This window comes from Scophthalmus maximus, chromosome 5, assembly GCF_022379125.1.
Source record: "Scophthalmus maximus strain ysfricsl-2021 chromosome 5, ASM2237912v1, whole genome shotgun sequence".
Taxonomy (NCBI): Eukaryota; Metazoa; Chordata; class Actinopteri; order Pleuronectiformes; family Scophthalmidae; genus Scophthalmus; species Scophthalmus maximus.
The window spans coordinates 11,585,342-11,604,572 of NC_061519.1; the positions used below are offsets into that span (position 1 = coordinate 11,585,342).

The 19,231-nt window shown below is 44.5% G+C and overlaps 1 protein-coding gene across 10 annotated transcripts in view; it reads left to right on the forward strand.

Moving 5' to 3' along the window:
• LOC118311509 (WW domain-containing adapter protein with coiled-coil-like) overlaps positions 1-4,599 on the forward strand; it is an 11,063-nt gene extending 6,464 nt beyond the window's left edge. For 9 of the 10 annotated variants that reach the window (XM_035635439.2, XM_035635443.2, XM_035635449.2 and 6 more), the window contains 6 exons: positions 990-1,106; positions 1,352-1,500; positions 1,651-1,742; positions 2,064-2,247; positions 2,983-3,110; positions 3,258-4,599. In XM_035635439.2, the coding sequence (XP_035491332.1) occupies positions 990-1,106; positions 1,352-1,500; positions 1,651-1,742; positions 2,064-2,247; positions 2,983-3,110; positions 3,258-3,327 (740 nt within the window). In that variant the 3' untranslated portion in view covers positions 3,328-4,599. The remainder of the gene's footprint in view (positions 1-989; positions 1,107-1,351; positions 1,501-1,650; positions 1,743-2,063; positions 2,248-2,982; positions 3,111-3,257) is intronic. The other variant, XM_035635445.2, reaches the window with a different exon arrangement.
• The last annotated feature ends 14,632 nt before the right edge of the window (positions 4,600-19,231 follow it).

Sequence of the window (19,231 nt, forward strand, 5' to 3'; positions counted from 1 at the left end):
AATTTCTTACACACATGGGCGGAAACTTTTTAGTGGCGTGTTTCATCCTGTATAGCAAGACACAAGTGGCACAATTAGTATTGTGTTGCCACTACTAGTTAGCAGTACATGTATTTTAATATACGTCACGTATCAACGTAACTGCGTCTGTGTTTTGATAGGAGCTAGCACGTAGCATGCATGCTAACGTCTGAGTGAAACATGGACCCAGTTAAACTTTCAAAAGTCTCCCTGTACCTAAAGCGACAACAAGGCAAAGTGCAGTTAATTCAGGAGGTTTATTAGCTGCAGGTCAGGTCGCACCTTGAATCTGGACAAACATTTAGGGCAGCACGACATTGATTTGGAGCAGTGTAACTACAGTGTAGCTGCAGTGTTGGTCTGTTGTGCCGTGGTCTGAGTGTGACTGTACGCCTGCTGATCAGCTCCTCCTTTGAAGATCTTTAACCAGCAGTTAGATGTTGTGTTGTGCACTGATGAGCTTTAGTATCATATGCACTGCAAACACTGCAGTTATATTTCTCACTAGGCCCACTAAGTGTCCGCCAACAAATCATTTTTCCCCTGCATACATTTGAAAAAGTGATGAGAAATGGCCGCCTAGCTTGCCATACCTCAGTTCAGGGAAGGCCTTTCACGATAAATACTTTTTGTTATCGTTTTTGTTATCGTGTGTCTGTTAATGTCAGTGTCTTTTTCATACCTTATGTTATTAATCGGTCAGTTTTGATGATTATCTTGCTGTTCTGCTCTGTGTGAGCGTGACATTCATATTGTGCTCGTTGTTTAACTCCCAATCCTCCAGTCTGCTGGTTAAATAACATTTACATGAAAAAGATTTGTCTTTCCACTGATTGGCTTCTTATCTCAACTGTTTTTTCTGACTTAATCGCACGTGTTTGTAAACTCACCTGTTGTGTCTTTTGCTTGCTTACGTGTGTGTGTGTACGTGTGCGTGCGTGCGTGCATTTCCTTATTCCTCCCTCTAGTCTTGGCAGCTGCTGTCACCCAAGCTTCCTTGCGGTCTGTGCTTCATAAGCTCCTCAGTGCTGGACCTGCTTTCAACATCACTGCTCTGCTCTCCGCTGCTCAGCACTCCAACCAAGGTACGGCCACTCACGCTGTTTCTCAGAGACTGTCTTAATACCTATGGATGTTCCCAAGGATTTTGACACAATGAATGTTAAGTGTATGCATGTTTGAGGACTTTTTTAGAAAACCAGAGCCTTTGTCCCATGTATTCCCGTAAGCATCCCTCATGGCTCGAGTGGAGGTCAACAGTGTGTGTTTGCCGGTTACCCCCTGTTCCTCCACGTCAATAATATGTCTTCTATCTCACGTCTCTTTGCAGCCCAGCACTCCAGCCAGTCTCCTGTCTCTCTTACATCAGATGCGTCGTCGCCGCGGCCTTACGTGTCGCCGCGGAACGGCACGCCGCAGAGCAACCAGAAGTCCCTCGGGGGCGCGCACCCAGGAAGCATCACGTCCTCGCAAACGAGGGTGAGCAGCGGCACTAAAAGACACACAAAGAAAAGTCTTCTTTGAAGAGTGGTGGGGCTTCTTCCTCCTGCTCTGGACGCACGGCGCCCCACGACCGTCCTCGTCTGTGCACTCATCTCCTTTTTATTTCTGTCTTTCTTCCGTTTTCAGGCCAGCATGTCTTCTGGTAAGCAAGGATCTGTGCCCCTGTCTCAGACTGCAGAGAAGCGTCCGGAAGACCCCAGAACTCACCAGCAGAGAAGGTAGAAGTGATGATAGAGTACTTGGATAAAGATAAATCAATGTAAAAAAAGAACATGTACTTTTAATTATGCAGTTCCCCAAACGAGAAGTATTTTATTTATTTGACATCATGAGGCCTTACTTCAACTAATCTGGGGAGGTTGGTATTTGACCCATATGTCTTAAACATATGAGGAGTTGATGAATGAGGACAAACGACTGGATGATCCAGTGTCCCAGACTGTTGTGTCAAAGTGTTTCTACATTAAGAAACAGTGCAGTGCCGCTGGACGTTCTTTACCACGCCAGCACTCAGTCAGCCAGTTGTCTTGCTCCACCAGCCACGACATGCTTTGCTCGGGATCAAACGTGTCCGGTGCCGCATTGCCCCACGTCGCCTCCGGCAGCACCAGCCAGTCCCAGGCCGATGCCCCTGTCTCCTTCGTTCCCTCCCTGGCAGCTTATTTTGATGAGAGCCTCATCAGACATATCCAAGGATGGCCTTCAGAGAACACGGAGAAACAGGTGCGCTTCACGACAAGGGGTTCGGTTTTACGTAAAAAATTCTGATTTTCACGTTACAGAGCTGCGGGATTCTTATAACTGACTGTTTATAGCTGCAGCTTTAAGGCAGAAGTGTTTCTTAAAACAGTTTCTTGAGTAAGTGTCTTTCCTGAAGCACCACCTGTGTTTCCAGTATTAAATGAGTGGCACATATAGAGCACAACAGTGAGGTTCAGGAAGTGAAAATTCCATTCATTTTCTCCATTGACATTTTTATTATTAGCCATAATGTCGTAACCATCCAATGTAGACACACCACGAGCTACGAGATTGTGAAAGGATGGTATATGCACATGAACAAGGTACTAGTCTGTGTGATATCAACATTGTTTTAAGAAAAACGTTTTATTTTGCGATGTCATTGAGAAATACTACACTACCCACAATCCTAAAGTTGAATGGGAACCGTTCAAAAAGTGAACGGTCACTGTTGCACTCTATAGCTTTACACGGTCACTGTTGCACTCTATAGCTTTACATAGCAAAAATGTTCATCACAAGAATTTAATGACCTAACCATCTCCCATGGCAACAGAGGGAACACAATGAATTGTGGTTGAGTGCTTCGAGAATAAATCTTTGCTCAACGTATGAAGATTTATTTAAGTAAGAGACAATGATACTGATGTATGTTGACAATGTTTGTTGCGAAAATGTGTAAAACGCGCGCGGTGACGACTCGTCTCTCTGCGTCAGGCGGCCCGGTTACATGAGGACATCCACAACATGGGCAGCTTATACATGTCTGAGATCTGCACAGAGATGAAGAACCTCCGCTCCCTGGTCCGAGTGTGTGAGATCCAGGCCACGCTGAGGGAACAGAGGTGAGGCCAGTGTTGCATTTTTGCACAGACGTGTGTGTCAGCTGATCAGCAGCACGCACGCACGCACGCACGCACGCACGCACGCACGCACGCACGCACGCACACACACACACACATTCATACTGTTCTTTTTCCCCTCCACCACAGAATCCTGTTTCTGAGGCAGCAGAGCAAAGAGCTGGACAAGCTGAAGAACCAGAACTCCTACATGGTGTGAGGACCTGACCAGAGAAGAAAGGACTTGATTGGATGGATTAAGATATTGATTTAAAAAAAAAAAAATGAAAAAAAGAAGACTAGACATGGAAAGCTAGCTGCTCCAGCCTGTTCTTTCTCCCTGTAAGAGAAACTGAGAGAGAAGCTGTTGGCAGTCAGCGGCTGACGGGGTGAAGCTCCGTTGTTCCTGAACTGTCTTTTGTTTGTTTCTTCTCTTTTCTTTCCTTTTTTTTTTTTTTTAAATTTCAAATGTCCACCACATGAATTGCTCTTATTGAGAGGTGAAACTGAGAGTTCACTGAGTTGGACACTTTAACCAAGTGGACGTAAAGGACCTGAGGCTCTTTTCAATCAGCACCTTTTCGGACTGTGAACGTTGGCGTGTGTATTGTATTGGGTTAACTTGTTTTCCGGTGTGTTTTTTTTTTTTGATGATGTGCTGTAGTCAAGGAGGAGAATTCGTTCTTGGAAAAATGAACTAAAATAAATCATCTCATAATAATCGGTGTAACGCAGTTCTCAGGGGAGTTCGAGGGGAGAACTAGAACTTGTTCACTCCCTAAACTTCTGAAATAGACTTTTTTTGTCATGCATTGAAGTGTACGGGTTCAATGGCAGTGATGTTACTAATATCATTTTTTGATTCACCATACTTGTCGGTATCTTGTCTCCGAGCTGGTTTTGTTTTACACGTCGTGACGCAAGATCTGCGCAGATCTCTGACCAGACCTTTACTTCAATGTGCTTCGGCTGTTTAGTCCCAGTTGCACTTCAGTGGTACAAATTCAGAGGGGAGGCTGTGGTTAGTCAGGTCAAACACACCCAGGATGTTTGGAAGCCATTTTGAAAAAAAACAACAAGCCTACATTATTGGACCTAGGTTGGCTGCTAGTACACAAGGTAGTATTTGTTTATGATTCCTGCTGGCTGTTTTCTTAACCCTTCTTTTGTCTTTTCTTTGTGTAACTGTACGCGTTCTGTTTCTCTCCCGAGTCCAACTGGGGAGCCATTTCATTCCTTTAGTGCAGCTTAGCGAGAGACTGTGTCAAACAATAGAGAAGTGACTGAATTTACAACTAACTGATGGAAAACTAAATTATTGTCGCACATGATTTGATTACGTCCTCGTAGTCACGATGAAAGAGATCGATGGAAAGACGTTTTATTCTTATTTTTTCAACAAGGAGGCTCCCGAGGCTGCAGCCCTTTTATCAACTGACTCTAGCTCGGCTACTTTAAAAAAAAAAAAACAAAGAAAAAGTTTCATTCATGATGAGAGGGATTATTTTTTATTTTTTTTAAAAGACATCACATTAAACTGCAGTCGAGCACTTCTACACCGGTTGGGCAGGCTTCTCTGTCTCTCGGCTCTTTTTTCCCTTGTCGTTAAATAGTTTCCACCAGATCTTATGTGCACACTTTTTCGGGGGCGGGGGTGGGGACGGGGGGGCTTTGTAATCCATAAACTATGAGAATAAAATATTATACCACGTCCTGCGCGCACTGTTATTGACTGTTCTGTTGAAGGTTGTGTGTGATCAAGGTGATGTGTGTGTGAGAATTAGGCATCCAGAGGAGTGGGTAATTTCAGGAATGCCCATGCAATTTGATCAGACCGTACTGCTCTCATGGCCTGTACACATTGTAGCACATTAATATTATCAATCACAGAATGAAGGCGTTGTCTATAAATTACCTGATGGAGTACAGTCTCTTCTCTCTCCACAAGATGGCGACCCTGAGCCACTTTACCTTCAATCTTGGTTCTGCTTAAGTGTGCATTTTTTCTGTGTCCTCGAATGTCGTAACAGATTAAAAAACCTATTACTGCTCATGTCACATGTAAAATGTGGCTGGAACAAAAGCAGAAGGCTTGGATAACATCAGAATCCAGTCGACCTTTGTAATCATTTTTCTGGGTCAACTCTGTGGCAACGCACGCTGCAGGCTAAAACAGATGACCGATGGTAAGTATAAAGAGCTGCTGATGATGAGAAAAGAATGATGGAAAATTGGCGAGTTCAAAATGTTACATTACTGCCGGTGTTGTGTAGATCGGATGATATTGAACTTGGTGTTTTTTCTTCCTGAAACCAGCAGCTTTTCTTGCTTGCACAGCTTCACAGTAAGCCTCCTGTGTGGTGACCCCTCTCTGTAGTGACCCCCCTCTGTGGTGACCCCCCCCTCTGTGGCTCCACAGAGTCATACATCACAACTCTTAAATACCTGTGTTCCCCTCCCCAGGTGTAGATCTTTCACCAGTGGTAACTGCCATCAGGGCCGGCCCTAGGATTTTGTTGGCCCCCAAAACAAGATTTTGTTTGTGGCCCCAAAACACTACCAGCTCCATCACATATCACACAAATTACTTGTAACTGAAAGAACATACACACGCACCCATAATAGAGAAGACAAACTTCTTATTTTATGTGAAAAGGATATATTTAAAATATACTAATATTCGAGCAGTCAAGAAACATGCAAGTATTTAAAATAATAAATAATAAAGTCAACATGTTTAAACTACAAAAGCAGCAGCCGGAACACTTATATGGTGATACAGTTTTCAGCCACAACGCCCAGCCCTAGAGCACATACGATCTTGAAAACATACATTTGCTTCCTCCGGGGGACAACTTATCCGACGAAGGTTTTTACCAACTGTGGCTGGAACATTTCCATCAACAATGAATGCAGTCCACTCAGCTCTTGCGTCCTCTGATGCTGGGAGTCGATGTACAGACTTATGTTGGTCTGTACATCCAACAACAGAGCAAACATTATTATATCTTTTGGCCATGCCCGCGGTCGTCGTTTGCTTGCGGAGAGGAAATGATGGCGTAGACGCGATCTGTTTTTCCGCACTTCAAGGGGGGAGGTGCTGCTCAGGTTGGGGGCGTGGTCGCCCCAGTAGCAGGAGTCAACTTACGTCACTTGACGCCCGGGCTGTGAACGGCTCGTTTACAGACCGTCTGCACGATCAACCCAAACCACGAATCAACGACTCATTGTTTTCTTTTCAGTCTCCGTGGGCTGGCAGACACCCCAGATGACCAAATATAGGTGGAGGCTGAAAAGGTGCCTGGAGCTTAATATGGGCCCTTGAAGAGGCCCCGAAAGGCGTTGTTTTTTTCCCGACTTATCCGCCAAAGTGAATTAATAGATAACGATTATGATCATTTCTTTCCAGAGGGGGAAGGGGGGGGGTCTTCCTCATGCAGATGGCTGTTGTAGATGTCGCTGAGAGGTGGAGTGGCTGCTAGCCCCTCCCCACATGCTTAGATATGTTTCAAGACCATGTGAGGTCGGCCGAGATGTGGACTCCCAGGAACTCGACACACTTCACCCTCTCTACCTTCTCCTATACAGAGGGCGGAGTCTCAACCCTATTGTTATTTATCATTTCAATTCATTTCTGTATAGCACTAAATCACCATGTGCATTATCCCGAGGCACCTTGCAGAGTTAAGTGGAGACCTTACAATATTATTAGCGACAATCCCAACGGTTCCCACAGTGAGCAAACGCCTGGCAACAGAGGAGAGAAAAAAATACCTGCCTTCATCAACCGCCACACAGCGGCTGGAGGTGCGGCACCGGGCGAACGCTGGCTGGTACGTTATTTATTCATCAGTCTCGCTCCAACAGTAATGAACTGAATATCCTGATTTCATGTTACATCATATTATAGCACTGGCAGAAATCTCACAGACAGACCAAAACGTATCTGCATGGGGACTGAGAAAGACTTTTTTTCAGTTAAGTATATGCTATTAATATTCACCCCACAAACTGTGGTAATATTACTCCCCTAATGCTGCTTGTCATTGTTGTGCGCTAAACAACTGTGTTTCTTTTCCTCTTTTAACATATCAAGCACCAACATTTTTGATTAATTGCAAGAACAAGCAAATGTGCGAGTTAAATTATTCCTTCTTTTCTGTAGCTCCATACCAAACCAACTCCTCTCTGTACTTTTGCGCCGGTCAGCAAAGGCCCCTTTCAGATTTAGAAATCAAATATCCTTGTTGCACATACTCCTGGACTGCTCATCGTGTATTCAAAGTTTTCCGAAGAAGAGAGCCCCCCGAGACTTGTTTTCTAGTTGATATATTTGCAGCCATTAGTGCAGAGATCACCGTATGTGTCTGGTAGAGCTGCTTCATTTCTCCTCACGCTGTTCAGTATACTCGGAGGGCACGGGCGCGGCGGAGACTGCAGTCCACCACTCTCATTACAGACCAATTTACAGCAGTTCTCCACTTCCTATTACGGCCGCAGCGCGAGCAGAGCAATAAATACACATGGACATCGTCCTCACTTTATAACGTGATTCGCGCCTCAGACTGGACCCATTAGTTTTTGAGATTAGTCTGACCTGAGATAATACAGACTTTAATGATTTCATTCATTCATTTTTATCTGTCTGGCAAACAAATTGATTATGCGCTGGAAAAATTTCTTCCATGTGTGGAGACGGTCAGTTCGATCCATCAGTGGAATGACTCTCTAATGGAGACCTTAGGTATGGAGCTTTCTTTTGCTGTAGGATCAATAACTATGATATAACATTTTTCTTTTTAAATTTAAAGCGTTGCTTATTTTGTTAGTGAATGTGCACTACAAATTTTATGTTTTGCATTTGGTATTATGCCATTTATTGAAAGAGAATAGGGGTTTGGACTAGGTTTGGGTTGGGAAGCATGTAAAGGTGCAGTTGTGTGTTTTCTGATATTTTATTGATGATGTCTCATAGATTTGCCAAATGATGTTAGTATACAAATAAAAAAGGGGGAAAAGAGCATACTTATTGACTCATCTTCGTCGGTATCCTCTTTATTATTTATATACCTGTATTAATGATTCATGTTATTGAAGATGTCATTTTTATTTTCATTTTCCTCTGTTTTTCTGAATTGATTTTTCTTTCAACTCTATAGTCATATATGTCCTTTTGACTGTTTACAGCAATGATATATTGTATTTGAAAATCCCATTGGTTTAAATATTGCATCCAATAATTAATCGTAATATTTCTGACACATCCAGATGCTCTTATTCGTGAAAGGAGAAAGGACAAACTGCACTATGTCCTCGTTCTGTTCAGTTCAGCTGAAGTTGATGTGGGGCCTCAGCAGTCTGACTTAGACAGATCACGTGTGAGTATTGTTTTAAAACAGACCTAAAGAAATGTGAACCCTATTCTCTCCAAAGGGAAAAATCAATTCCCAAACTCGCTCCTCACATTAAATGACACATCATTCTTTTCTGTGTTTTTCCCGGCAGATAGCTGAACACTTCCAAATAAGGCAGCCCTCTTAAGATATACTCTCATCCTTCTTCTTCATATTACGTTAGGGTGGACATGTTTCCAACGAGCACTCTGGAACAAGATTGAGCCCCTTTTTGCCCTCGGGGCAGCGTCGACACATTGCACTTCACATCACTCCTCAAACCCCGATAGGCTTGATCACTGTCACCTTCTATAACAACCAGTGTAATCTCTTCCCACGGTGATTGATAGATCCCCAGAGCTGCTGCCTCCAGTCCCTCGGCGTCGGCTCTCATATATCGCGCGGGTTAGAGGTCATCCTCAGCTGCTCTTTGCCTCCTCTGTGCTCAGTTTGCTCTCCTCGGGGGATTTTTGCGAACGTCTCCTCGCACGCTGAGCGTGGAATCGGCCGCTCATCAGTCAGTGTGTGTGTGTGTGTGTGTGTGTGTGTGTGTGTGAGGGTCCCCTTTGCCAGCAGTGTCCTTGTGGGACATGGGTAACTGTGCTGATTACCTGTCAGACTATATTTATTGCTGTCACTTGTTCATTTATGTGCCCCCCCCCAATTAGCCCTGGCTCCCCCTCCACCCCACCGTTGCTTCCTTCTCTCCTAGCCCCCCCCCACCCTCTTCTCTCCTCACCTCACCTTTTTCTCCCCCCTTTTTTTCTTCTCTCCATTGCCCACCCTCCTCCCTCCGTCCTTGTCCTCCGCCCTCCCCCTTCCCACTGACCATTTAGACCCCCGACATCATTGACTCCCCGCTTCTCCCTCTCCCGTCATCACAGTCAGCGGGGGATACATTAAAGTGACCGACCTCCCCTCAAAGCCAGGGTTGACTTTGTAAAACTTATGATTAACCACGGAGCAGACGGCCGGTGCCTTTGGAAGTTTGCATCATTTAGACGCTTCATCGACGCGTGATTGTGAGACTCCGGCCTTCGGTTATCCTTTCTACTTTTGATTTGTTGGATTTGATGTGTGCGGGGTTGGCTCATCAACATAAATACTCTATGTTGATGAGCTATCAATCGTTTAATTTAATGTCACTGGTCCACTCAAAGCCCAGAGGCCTTGACAGCAAAACCCCATGAAAACGTTACTGTTTATAGTCCCATAACGTGGGAAGTGTGAATACTGCAAAGAGTATTCGCACATTAGTAAACGGCCTTTGAACTTTCTTCTTGTAATCTGACTATGAGCCATGGTTTCTTTCACGAGCCCAACATTTTCGGTCAAAGTTACAGAACAGTTGTGGAACAGTTTTGGTGATTTCACATAACAGATATTTGTCCGTTTAAAGTGAATAAGGCTCTGTTGAAAAGTATGCAGCATTACGATCACGTGTTTCTAAGTACCGATGACAATTAACAGAACCGTTGAATCAAAATTGGTTGACTTTTTTTAATTTTCACATTTTTTATCTCGCCTTTTTTAATCACAGGACGACTTGTGCAGAGAGTACAGAACAGAGTGGCTTGTAGTGACCAACCCTCATAAACTATTCAAATCAAAACGCATCCTCTCTACGGCAGTGAAGCACCACCAAATAACAATGGACAAGCTCACAGTTTGAATTGCCTTTCTGCAAGTGGCCGTGTGCATCTTTTATTTGTTTTTTTGGTCTATTTCCCAGACTAATCTGTGTTTTACAGCCGGGGGAGTTCAGAAAGTTTCATTTCCAAACACTGATGGCCCATCTTTTAAATGACTTGCATGCAGCACGTACTTATTAAAACATCCAGTTATTTTTGTGAATTGATGACTTTTTGCCCCCAAGCTGAAAAAAAAGTGCACATCCTCATATAATTGTCTGTATAGACATAACCGAGGCAAGTGTACGGGGTGCAATTCAGAACAGATTTCTTCACCTGTCAGTCAGGCGAATGTGACCTGATATACACATGCTTATTTATACATGTATCTCAGCCCTGATTGTGTGAAAGATGATGATGACATATCATGCATACATAAATACATATTGACATAGACACGCACGGAAATAGATGGAGGGTGCAGTTGCACACAATACATCTTGGATTAAGTTAGTTATGGCTTGTTAGTCTGTGTCAGAGAGTGTAACTGTAAAGACTCACCACGGGGGGGCGCTGTTAGCCAGTTGTCGAACCTATCGGTGGAGTTCCATCCAAAGCGGGCTGCTTTCATCCCAGTGTGAATCTAACACAGATCCATGAGCAAAAAAATTCCTGTCCGGCATGCACCCGGAGAGGAAATTAGTGCTTGGTATTTGACCTCAGGTAAGACTGTGAATACTACTGAGGGTTTCTCAATAAGAGTTATAAAACCAAAATTCAAAGTGGTCAAAGCTTGCGTGTATTCGAAAATTGTTGTTTCACGCTCCTCGGTCCGTTGCACAAATCTACAAAGATGTCACAGTCAATGTGAAGTGTGGCGCTCTCGAGAGGTGCTGTGGATTTGGATCACACCTCTACAGTGTTACCACGGCTCACACTCGAGGAGTCATTCATTCTATTCAGGGACCATGTCAAAATGTACAAATTATGAACATTAAGAAAGTAACTGATGGGTGAAACTGGCATATTAATAGGGGTACGTGTGTTTGTGTAAACACACACACACACACACACACACACATCGTCCTACATTGTCCTTCATGTGCAGTCACACAGTTGCTGTGCGGTCTCTCTGCTCTCAGATGGAGGGAGGTTTTGAACACCTCCGTGCAACGCAGTGATTAATTGTAGGTGAGATGTGTGGCATTTTCCTAACCTTTCAAAGGAGTGCTATAAGAAGGTCATGCGTTTATGTGTCACGTCAACACGTCACCTCCTCTGGCTCCCCTTGTGGCCTGGCTTCCTCACCGGGTGCCTGACCTGTACATTCTCACAACATACTGCCCATCTCTCCACCGTGACGTCACCGTGATGGCCGCTGCAGCCCGCGCAGAACGGGGCTGAAAGCTTCAGGTGTAGTACGTAGGACCAGCAATCCGCTCATTACACGCCAGACCAGGAGAACGAATCCAAGCCATTTTTTAAAAAAAAGCCGAGCTGACAGTGTTCGGCAGAGGTACGTTAATGGAACTGAAAATGGCACGACATTGTACCCCATCGCTGAACTTTAAATGTTAATGCTTAATAACACTAAATAGCGGAGAAATCCTCAGACAGCTTGGAGGACCATTAGACCGGACCAACTTAGCCCGCTGAGAACAATGGCCAATTATCTCGGGGGTAATTGCATGGCAGAGCTCTTATTGTTTTAAAAAGTCGCAGCATTTTTGCACGACTCATGGGGCTCTGAGTTGCTTTGTGCGTCTGAGGAAGGTTTTACTTTGGCAGGATCATACATTTGCATGACTGTGACCACAGGTGGCAGTTACAGGATAACGCTGATTTCTCAAGCATAGTGAGGCAGTAGCTGTTATGTATAGAAGAGTCAGTAACGTTCACTTAACATAGCCACCACAAGATACCAGTCATACCTGTGCTGTAAAAACTACACACTGTATAAAGGATGGCAGCCACTTTTTCTTTTTTTTTGAAATTTCATTTCAAAGATGTATCTAAATATTGTACCAGACAACATATGGTCCAAGCCAGTCCAAGAATATTGTGTGCATTATAAATGTAATACCTGGCTTTGTTGTTAGCAGAGCTGCACAGGAGTGTCAATTCCCCAACTATATCCACACCAATACTATACCATAAGCCTGTAGAAAAAGGCTTTGATTTTATAAAAAGTAATACCCTTATTGCCATTGTACATGTGAAACAGGATGCTGTTTGCTGTATCAAGCTGTGGCGTTATGTCATCACATGAATAGATGAATGATCTGCTCAATGTGCAGTCCAATCAGCAGATCACCTCCCACCTTACACTACTTTGATTTGTAGCACAACCTATATGTTGTATGATTGAGCTTTTGGAAACTGAGGACAACATTGAACATTTGTTTCAAGCCATGTACTTCATGGCCATTGAGCAGCTTTGCCTCGTTTTGCTCTCCGTCTTCTTATTATTTATATTAGTTATTTTGTTGTCCATCATTACCTCTGATTAAAATGGTCGATCTACCGATTTGACGGGACATGGATTTGCCTTCGCTCGATCGTATCCATTTTACCTCCCCTTATCGCTCGTCCTCCTCTCCGTGTCTGCGATACACAAATGTATTTCTTGGAGAAACCCAAAAGCTTTTAAGGGAGAACGCATCTTAAAAAAAAAAAAGTCTCGGCAGTTGTCCTGGGTCACCGAGCCAGGAGGCGGTGTGGGCAGCATCGATGATACACTGCACTCAGCTGTGAGAGTTTTTGGCCTCTCTGGCAAACACGTCTCTTTAGATTAGAGCTAGACTGGTGATTCACACACTGGCGAGGCTGAACCAAGGCCACGGGTGGAAATGGAAAGAAAAGATCTAAGTAATTATCTCTCAAGTTTGCTTTGCTTTGTGTGTGTGTGTGTGTGTGTGTGTACTTCCTGATCATTTGACGAAACAATGTTCAATGCTTAATCTTTGAGGATGTTTTGGTTGAAGCTGCCACCGCAGCAGTCTAATTCAGAGTGGGTTGGATTAGAATGTTGTCCCGATGCCAAATCACAGGCCCGCACTACAATAGCCGGTTTGATTGGAACAATCGATTGGAACAAGAAAAACACTTCAACATCACAGCGCGGAGCTGCTCCTGAAGCGGTCGCCCACCTTTGACCTGCCGGCACTCAGCATGGCTGCACAACATGGAGCTCAGTGGATGGGAAGGACGGTTTAAGGAAGTGTAAAAAAACAACTTACAGGGTCTACTGTTTGAGTCTCTGTGACTGAGAGCAGTGAGGAGAGAGTGCTCTGGTGTTTTAAAGCTTTTTCACTCCGTCAAGAAAAATGACTGATGATCTGACAATCTGGCAATGAGTTGGTATAAGATCACTATTGCACTATAACTGGCCTGAATAAAAAAAAAAAAGTGTTTTGCTGATTCACATCAGGTCACAAAATTGTAGGGCACTTGCTGTCACGCTCAATTCCTTTCTTTGGCAAAGACACCTGAACACAGGATTCCTCACTTTCCCTCGGTACAAATTGAAAAGAAGAGAGTAGAGACAAGAAGAAGAACACACCTTGGACCTGAGGGGGAACCCCCCCCCAACATGTTCTCTACAGCAGTGATTCAGGATGAAAGCAGTTGCAGTGTTGTAATAATGCACTGATTATCAAATGGAGTTTGTAGTAAGTAAGATGGCTCAGGTAAATTAAGTATTGATCCCCCCCCCTCAACTCGGAGCCCTGCAGGACAAATGTGCACATGTGAAAGGAGGAGTAGAGGAAGAGGTGGGGGTGGGGGGTCTGTTCCTTGTGTTGAGGTTTGCTTTCTCTTCCCTTTCCCCTTGTTAAGCGGATCCCTCTCTGGTGTCCACTACATCACGAGGACTGGGCCTAAGATGTGGAGGCCATCTGTCTGGAAACAGCTGAGTACGAATTTTACTTTTCGGTGTAATTTGCCCCCATAATCCGTGTTGATGAGGTGAACGAGTCATCACTGTCTCTTGAAAAGCTGACGGGTGTAAATAACACTGTGAATCTGGCCCAGCAGCCAATGACAGCCTGCTCCAATTCCGTATTCTTCTCATGTAACGAACACAAAACAAAAGCTGAACCAGGGGCTCAAGGTAAACCCTGAATTTATGCTCTTCTAAATCTACCTTATGGCCCCAGAGCGTACACACCACACATGAAAAATGGTCCGGTTGCTAAGTTGCCGGACTTCCTCAAAGATCCCATCATCCGCTGCCTGCAGATGTTTGGTTCTGGTCATTCGTTTGAAGTATCAATAACAACATATGGGAATCGGGGACTTGAATGGATGCTCCCAATACACGGACAGCACCATGCATGAAAGGAAATGCTGTCTCATTACTTACAGTACACAGCCACAATCTTCCCGGACGCTATGTAGTGGCAGCCACGGTGATTTAGAAATTGACAACAGCCAGAGGAAAGGAATGGCGAAATCCCAGGATTTGTACCACGGCGAGAAGACGACTGTGGGAAACAGCAATCGTCGCACCCCCTCCCCAAGACACTCCATCCTTTACTCGGAGACCCGGGGAGGAGTGCGGCTCATCTCCTCAGTCTCACCACTGTGGTGCTGAATAAATAAAAAGAGCATCACCGCGAGGAATGTATTACTCTGTCCACCTCTAACTTTCCTCATGGTCCTCATTATAACTAATCCCGTCAGTGGCTGCCTGTGGAAGACAATCCTGGCTGCGTTGGGCAACGACGCCGCTTCTGTGTGTCTGTCTGCCATATGCACGTCAGTACATACAGTTGTTGAGAACAACATGTCGGAGCAGGGCGTAAGAGTATTTGAATGCACAGGACCTCTCGGTGATACTTTGGATTTCAGTGGAAGTATGATCATTATGGTGCACTCGTAAAATAGTTATGGTTAGTGATAAACACTGCAATTATAAGTATAATTATTCACCTTCTGGACCCGGAGTCTATGTCCATTTTTACATACAGTCTATGGTGTAAACTCAGGTTTTGACTTTTGAAATTGACATGGAGCGTCCAAATGCAATGTTTACTTTTGTGTCAGATATATATACCCATTTTATTTGTGGAAGGATGCCACACATGCAGTTTTGTCCATTGCAGATTTTGAAGTGGCTAATGAGTGACTGAAAACACCCCACATCTTTTCACTTGGCCACACGTTTACCCCAACACCTGCAATGGTTTTAAATTAACATGAAGGGAACACTGCTTGTTTTTGTAAATAACCGTCCCAGTTGGAGACAGCTTGATATTCTAAAGATCTAGAGAATCGCCTGTGCCGACTCTTTGTAAAGTGTGAACAAAGGCGACAATAGAAGCAATCTCTCTCAACAGCTGCCTCGTCTCCTTGTACCTCATTTGAAATGCAATCCGTCCTCGGTGGGCATGCAGCAATTCCAACCTTGTCTCCTAGAAATGACATTTACGCACAACTAAACTGCAACAACAAATGTAATCGCTGGCTAGATTATGCCGTTGACAGGAGCCGCTCGGGCTGGAAAAAACACCATTTTGATTCGGAAAAGATTATGGTGTTGGTTAAGTCACTTTAAGCATACACTTTAATTATGTCGCAGCCGCGACAAACGGATTCTAGACTTCATGTGATTTAGACAGAAAACACGTATGTTACTGATACATTCAGCATCAAATCATTTGCATCTTGCCCATTCAAATTAAAAATTTGCAACATATCTTAAAGCTACAGTGTGTAATATTTAGAAGAATGTAATCACAGAAATTGTATATATTGTCCATAACTGGGTGTTCATATATGTATAATCACCTGCAACAAAGCACCGACATTAGAGTGACAAGACCTCCGTGTAAATCGGCATGTTTGCTACGTCGTGTTGTGCTGCGTTCCGGTTCCACTGCGGCTCGTGAGGTCGTAAAAAAAATCACCACCCCGACTTCCCGGGGTCCGAGATCCGAGGTATATTGGAACGCCGGTTGCAGAAAACGGTCCAGAATACATCAGAATCACGTTGAATTTCCAGCGCTGCGGGAAATGTTGTCCCCTGTCGGATGCTCAGTTGGTCGCGGTTTGCAACTTTACCACCAGATACCAAATTACACACTGGGGCTTTAATGTTAATTGAAAACACAATCTGGTCCCAATTATGTTTCTTACAAAGTGCATTATCTATTGCAATTGTATGGAAATGCCTTTTTTTCGGAGACAGGGCTAAACATTCAGCCAAGGCCAACAGAGTTGACTCCAGTTTGTGCCTCCAACATAATCATTCGACACTTTAACAGTGATGATTACATTGGAGTCACAGTTACAGGCCTTTTTTATTTCTAAGATAAATTCTTTTAATGGCACAAACTCGTCCAGTCTTAATTGACATATCCTTGGACGCCTCGCCATGAAAATCCAAATGTGGCTGAACAAGGATATTCGATGGCACCTTGTCACATCACACACACTGTTTGGACCCCAGACCTTCAGACCCACTTTATTTCTGTTTGGTGCTGAAAGCACACACTGGGAATCTGAGGCCTAAGATGGGAATTTATGGTTAATTATCATCATGGTGATCCAATTTTATCACACCCATGCCGCTTGTTCTATGGCTATGCATGCATAGATAGACCTGCACTACACACACACACACACACACACACTCACACGCTCACTTGCCAGTGCACACACTCAGTTCCGTTACATCATTTAAATGGTTTAATATCAGAGATTTATTCTTCTACTTATGATTGAACTTGAGCGTTCTTCGTCGGCAAGCTCTGCATCCTGGGTGATGACTCTTGCTGCGAGTATTGACTGCGCTGCACACAGAGCCGTGAGTTCACTCCTTGACACCTCCTGTGTGGAAAAATGTGACCAGAATCACACGAGATCCTGACACCAAATCATTTTTTTTGCCGTCAGAGTCATTTTGCTCACCATAATTGGTCGGGTTTGTTTTAATCAGCACAGTTACAGTTGACAGACTTCGAGCTTCCCCCTGCAGACAGACGGTATGATCCCTGCGCCGTTTCAGTCTCACAAACCATTTTCCAACCAATTTACTGGAGATAATTAATTAAGGAGAGAAGAGAAAGAAGGAACCAAGTGAAAAAGCGGGTGCTGCACGTTTGTTTGAGTTATTTTCTCCTGTTGCTCCCCCTCTCTGGGCGACACTCAGACCACCGCTCGCTCAAGCGAAAAGAGAAAGGGGTGCAGCTTCCACCTCATTTAATGATCGCTGTCATTACACAGTGCCACCTTTGACCCCTCTTTATTCAAAGTGCCACACGTTTATTTCGCTGCACAAATCACAACAAGTTATAAAAGCCATGTATCTTTGTCTCCCCCCCATCGACAGCAAAATATAAAAAAGCTTAGTGGAGGCGGGATCTCATTTTCTTGGCTGCCTTGGATACGCCAAAATCTTTTTTTGTAGCAAACAGACAGGGGTTGATTAATTAGCCCTGATTAAGTCAGACCTATTACGTTGGATATTTAATCACACATGAATGCATGTCTCGCTCAATAATCAATAGTTCCGTGTCGTCACGTGACTTGGATGCTGGTGCGGCAGCAATGCCTGGGAAACGCTGTAGTGTTTATTGAGGTGAGGATTTACGACCTCCCCCCTTTTTCTGACCAGAATGGAGGTAGAGAGAAAGCCGCATGTTACCTCTACCCCTTTGCACCATTGTTTGCAGGTCGTGTACCCTCTATGCACAGAGGTTTGAGTCCGCTTGCCTGTGTTGTTCTCAGTGGTGAGTATTGGTGTGGAAGGACGAACGATTCCTAACTAATGGGCGGGGGCCTACAACCTGGCAGTGATGAATGGTGCTGCAGCCCCTCGGTGTGGTTTTAGGATTATCGCGGTTGTGGCTGGAGGAGTGGAGGGCTGAAGTGACCCTGGCTGTACTCAAGCATGTTCTCAGCCCATGAACCCTGTCTATTCCTCAAGGCTTTTTTCCCCCTCAGCCCTCTGTGACGGGCAGGGCAAACGTGGCAACAAGCCAGGTTCTCTTCACATGACCGTCGGGCAGCAGGACTGGCCGTCCGCATCACCTGAAGCCGATTTCGTTATCACCAGGGCTCAGGGCGTGTTACGATGGCAGATGTGACTGATCCAGGTGTTACGACACAACTTAAAGTGTTTATGAAGTGGCGCGACGAGAGGAGTGCTTAGCAGTTGAGAGTAGAACAGAGCTGAGGTCAATGGGTGACTGCGGATCTCTGCCAAGATCCTCTCCTGCCAGTGGCAAGAAGCCTTTTGTCCACTGCCAAAGAGTCACGATGAGAATAACGATGCTTTGCCTCTCCTTTTTTTATTTGGGCTCATTATCCCGACCCGTCTGTCACAAGATCCGTAACCCCAAGCAGTCCAATTAGAGAGGAAGCCTTGCGTTTCATTTCTCATAAACTTTTGTTCTCCACATTGTCTTATTCTTTGCCCCGCAGAGGAATTGAAATGGATATTATAGATACCAATGAAATAAATGCGATGCACAAGGTAATCCCTGAGGCGCAGTATTAGTTTAAATGCTGTCGTACACTTAGCCTACGCTTAGACTTAATGAGCCTGTGCAACCACAGGAACTTATCCTGGAAACCGGGGAGCTTTTCACAGATTCAGGTTGCATTTACCTGCATTTTGAACCCAGTTCTGCTTTCAGATTCAACAAGCTTCTGTTCCCCAGGTAGTAATTTCCAACGACCCAGGAATAGTCAAAGGCAGGCTTCGAGGCAGCTACAACTTGTGTTTCAGACTGAAAAAACAAACAAACACTGGATGTGAAAAGTGTCAATATGAGGAGTCGTGGTGTGATTTGAATTAAATGTTATCGACCTGGCGGAGAGTTCTGTGCACTTCCCCGGGTCCCCAAGTAGGAAGGTTATACAGTTGGGCCCTGTTCAGTCCATGCAGTTCTAAGGCATTCGAAATGCCAGCAAGAATTCCTATTCCAAATGATACATGATAATAATAAACTCCTCATCATCTCAGACATCGAAGGTAAAACACGTTGTTGGGGGACCATTCAGTGACCCTCGTGCCCTGTATGGAAGCATTTGCTATTGTTACTTTGTATCATTAACGTTTTTCCTTTAATTTGTCATCCATCTGTGTCTGATC